Source organism: Halichoerus grypus, chromosome 1, assembly GCF_964656455.1.
Source record: "Halichoerus grypus chromosome 1, mHalGry1.hap1.1, whole genome shotgun sequence".
In the NCBI taxonomy this organism is placed as follows: domain Eukaryota; kingdom Metazoa; phylum Chordata; class Mammalia; order Carnivora; family Phocidae; genus Halichoerus; species Halichoerus grypus.
In genome coordinates, this window is record NC_135712.1 from 45,619,237 (window position 1) to 45,623,309 (window position 4,073).

General features: G+C 35.7%; 1 protein-coding gene across 1 annotated transcript; it reads left to right on the forward strand.

The window, feature by feature from the left end:
* Positions 1-504: 504 nt before the first annotated feature.
* LOC118521627 (olfactory receptor 5H2-like) lies at positions 505-1,443 on the forward strand. The gene has a single exon (XM_036070317.2). The coding sequence runs from the start codon at positions 514-516 to the stop codon at positions 1,441-1,443; it is 930 nt and encodes a 309-aa protein (XP_035926210.2). The 5' UTR covers positions 505-513.
* Positions 1,444-4,073: the final 2,630 nt, after the last annotated feature.

Below are 4,073 nucleotides of genomic sequence, written 5' to 3' on the forward strand. Positions count from 1 at the left end.
CATCTTCCTGTCTAGTATTCATGACCCGACTTCACCTCCCTGCAGCCTATTTTCTACGCTACTATATATTCATTTTAAAAAATCTTACAGCACCACTCTTTTTCAGTGCATGCTTCTTCCCTGATGAACAATGTTCAAGATCCTTCACATGCTATTCAACTCATTTTATTGCCCAGGTTCTTCAAGCTTCTTTCCCCTTCATCCTACATCCATGTCCTAGATACAGAATTTCCCTTTCATATTCAATCCTATCCCATAAATTTAGCACTTACATACAATGTCTTTCATTTTCCCAATTCTGTTCATTGTGGAACATTTTAAAAATTGAAATAATTGCATTTATTTCCAAGCCCCCCAAACAATTCCATCTATTACAGAGGTAACACACAAAATTGAGAGGGTATTTCTGAGATGCATAATTTTATTTCAACTCTCCTCCCTATATTTCATGTTATAAATTGAATGACTTTTTGTTTTCATTTAATTTCATTTCAGGCAATACCCAGTGAGGACATGGAAAAAGAAAATGCTACATTGCTGACAGAATTGATTCTCACAGGACTCACATATGAACCACAGTGGCAAATCCCCCTGTTCCTGCTGTTCTTGGTTAACTATCTTCTCACTATTGTGGGGAACCTTGGTCTGATTGCTCTCATATGGAATGACTGTCAGCTTCACATCCCCATGTACTTATTCCTTGGGAATTTGGCATTTGTGGATGCTTGGTTATCATCCACAGTATCCCCCAAGATGCTGGTCAAGTTCTTTGCCAAGAGCAAGATGATCCCTCTCTCTGAATGCATGATACAGTTTTTTTCCTTTGCAATCAGTGTAACCACAGAATGTTTTCTGTTGGCAACAATGGCATATGATTGCTACGTGGCCATATGCAAACCATTACTTTATCCAGTGATTATGTCCAATGCACTATGCATCCAGCTGATACTTTTGTCATTTTTAGGTGACCTTCTTCATGCCATAATTCATAGTTCTTTTTTACTCAGATTAACCTTCTGCAATTCCATCATAGCACATCACTTTTACTGTGATATTATACCATTATTTAAGATTTCTTGTACTGACCCTTCTATTAATTATCTGATAGTATTTATTTTCTCTGGGTCAATACAAGTCTTTACCATTTTGACTGTTCTTGTCTCTTACACATTAGTTCTCTTTACAGTCTTAAAAAAGAAGTCTCTACAAGGCATAAGGAAAACCTTCTCTACCTGTGGAGCCCATCTATTATCTGTCTCCTTATACTATGGCCCCCTTCTCTACATGTATGTGCACCCTAGATCTGCACAGGCAGATGATCAAGATATGATGGACTCTCTATTTTACACTATTATAATTCCCGTGTTAAACCCAATGATCTATAGCCTGAGAAATAAGAAAGTCATAGATTCACTGGGAAAAATGTTAAAGAGAAATCCTTAGTATTCATAGAACATCTGTTCTTCTTCCATTAGAATATCATGAAATTGTGCAAATTAGATGTTGCTATGTGTTGATTAGTGTTCAAAGGTTTTGGCAGTTATAATTGCCCTAGCGTTCAAATGACTTAAGGTGGGACTACAAATAACCATTTTTTAAAAAGATTTTATTTACTTATTTATTTGAGAGAGAGAATGAGAGAAAGAGAGAGAGTACATGATGGGGGGAGGGTCAGAGGGAGAGGCAGACTCCCTGCTGAGCAGGGAGCCTGATGCGGGACTCGATCCGGGACTCCAGGATCATGACCTGGGCTGAAGGCAGATGCTTAACCAACTGAGCCACCCAGGCGCCCCCAAATAACCATCTTAAATATGTGTATATATTATTGAAAAACAAAGAATTTTATTCAAGTTTTCTTCATGTTATACTAAAATAATTAAGAAAAATATTTTACATGTTTTAATGTTTTGAACATGACTTCATAAATGCATTAAACACTGTAATAGTGTAATTCCTCTGAAAAAAATTTGAATTTGAGTCTTTTACAGACATATAGTTGTGTAGCTTGAAGCCTCACATCACATTTCACTCCACAGTGGGGTCAGGTTTGTGTTTGAGTGAACAGAGGCAAAAAAATATAATGAGTGATCCAATTTCAGTCTACCCCTGTCCTTCCTCTCACCACTGGTTCCATATACAGCCCTGCTGACACCTCTAAGGGTCATACACTAAAACTACTCACATCAGTCATTTGTTATATTCTTGTTACTTCTACATCCTGTTGATATTCTTTTATTTCCCAAACATTTCTGTCAAACTCTTCTTCATAAACAGAAGTCTAATATCCCTCTTGAATAGATTTACAAGGATTGTCATATTTACCCGATTATGTGTATATATAGCATACGTATCTAGAACTCTATATATGAATATGTATATATTTAATGTCCATGTATATGAATGGATTACATAAACACATCTACATCTATATATCTATATCTATATCTATATTACCCTGCATTTGTGACCCTGGTAGTATTTGAGGTACTTCCCAGTGAAATCTTGATTTGACTCTGAAGTCTCTTTCCTCACAATTCTTCTACTGGACCCTGTGTTTTACCCCAAATAACCTACTGAAAGCCTTCTGGACACCTTCTTTTGATATATGTTCTTGTTCATATGGTTTCTCCACATAGAATGCTTCCTCAGGTGTGCCTATCTTCATGTACAATTGAAATGGTGTCCTTTCTTCAAGGTCATTCTTAAATGTTCCAGCTTCCTTGATGCATGTCCAGATTACATTGAAAAAGATAAAAATGCTCACTCATTTGAAATATTGCATATTTTATTTATTCTTTTAGGCCACTAATGGCCATATGTAATACTGAGTTTTCACCTGTAAGCTTTTTTATTTTTTATTTTATTTATTTTTACTTTTTTAAAGTTTCTATTTTAATCACCCAGTGCTCATTTTAAGTACACTCCTTAATTCCCATCACTTATTTTACCTACCTCCCCTCCCCCAACCACTTCCCCTCTGGTAACCATGAGTTTGTTCTCACTAGTTTTTAACAGTCTATTTCTTAGTTTGTCCCTCTCACTCTCTTCCCCCTCCACTCTTTGCTTATTTGGTTTGTTTCTTAAATTTCACATATGAGTGAAATCATATGGTATTTGTCTTTCTCTGACTTATTCCACTTATCATTATATGCTCTAGCACCATCCATGTCCTTGAAATGGCAAGATTTCATTCTTTCTGATGTTTGAATAATATTCCATTGTATATCTATATATATATCAATATACCACAACTTCTTTATCCATTCATTGATTGATGGACACTTGGGCCACTTCCATATCTTGGCTATTGTAAATAATGCCCTTATGAACATAGGTGTGTCTGTATCCCTTTGAATTAGTGTTTTGTTTTCTTTGAGTAAATACCCAGTAGTGCACTTGCTGGATCATATGGCATTTCTATTTTTAACTTTTTGAGAACGCTCCATACTCTTTTCCACAGTACTACACCAGTTTGCATTCCCTACCCACCCCCAACAGTGTAAGAGGGTTCCTTTTTCTCCACATATTCACCAACACTTGTTTTTTGTTTTTTATTTTTTATTTTAGCCATTCTGACAGGTGTGAAGTCATATCTCATTGTGGTTTTGATTTGCATTTTGCTGATGAATGATGATGAGAGCCTTTTTATGTGTCTGTTGGCTGTCTGTATGTCCTTTTTGGGAAAATGGCTGTTCATGTCTTCTGCCCATTTTTTGATTGGATTATTTGTTTTTTGGGTGTTGAGCTGTAAAAGTTCTTTATATATTTTGGAAACTAACTCTATATTTGATGTGTCATTTGCAAATATCTTCTCCCATTCTGTAGGCTGCCTTTTAGTTATGTTGATTATTTTCTTTGCTGTGCAGAAGCTTTTTATTTTGATATAGTCTCCGTAGTTTAATCTTGTTTTTGTTTCTCTTGGCTCAGGGAACCTATCTAGAAGAAAGTTGCTACAGCCTATGTCAGAGAAATTACTGCCTGTGTTCTCTTCTATGATTTTTATGGTTTCAGGTCTCACATTTAGGTCTTTAATCCATTTTGAATTTATTTTTGTGTATGGTGTAAGAAAAAGG

Excerpts from the sequence above, each read along its gene's own strand:
- LOC118521627 (XM_036070317.2), top strand. The coding sequence starts at position 514 with ATGGAAAAAGAAAATGCTACATTGCTGACAGAATTGATTCTCACAGGA.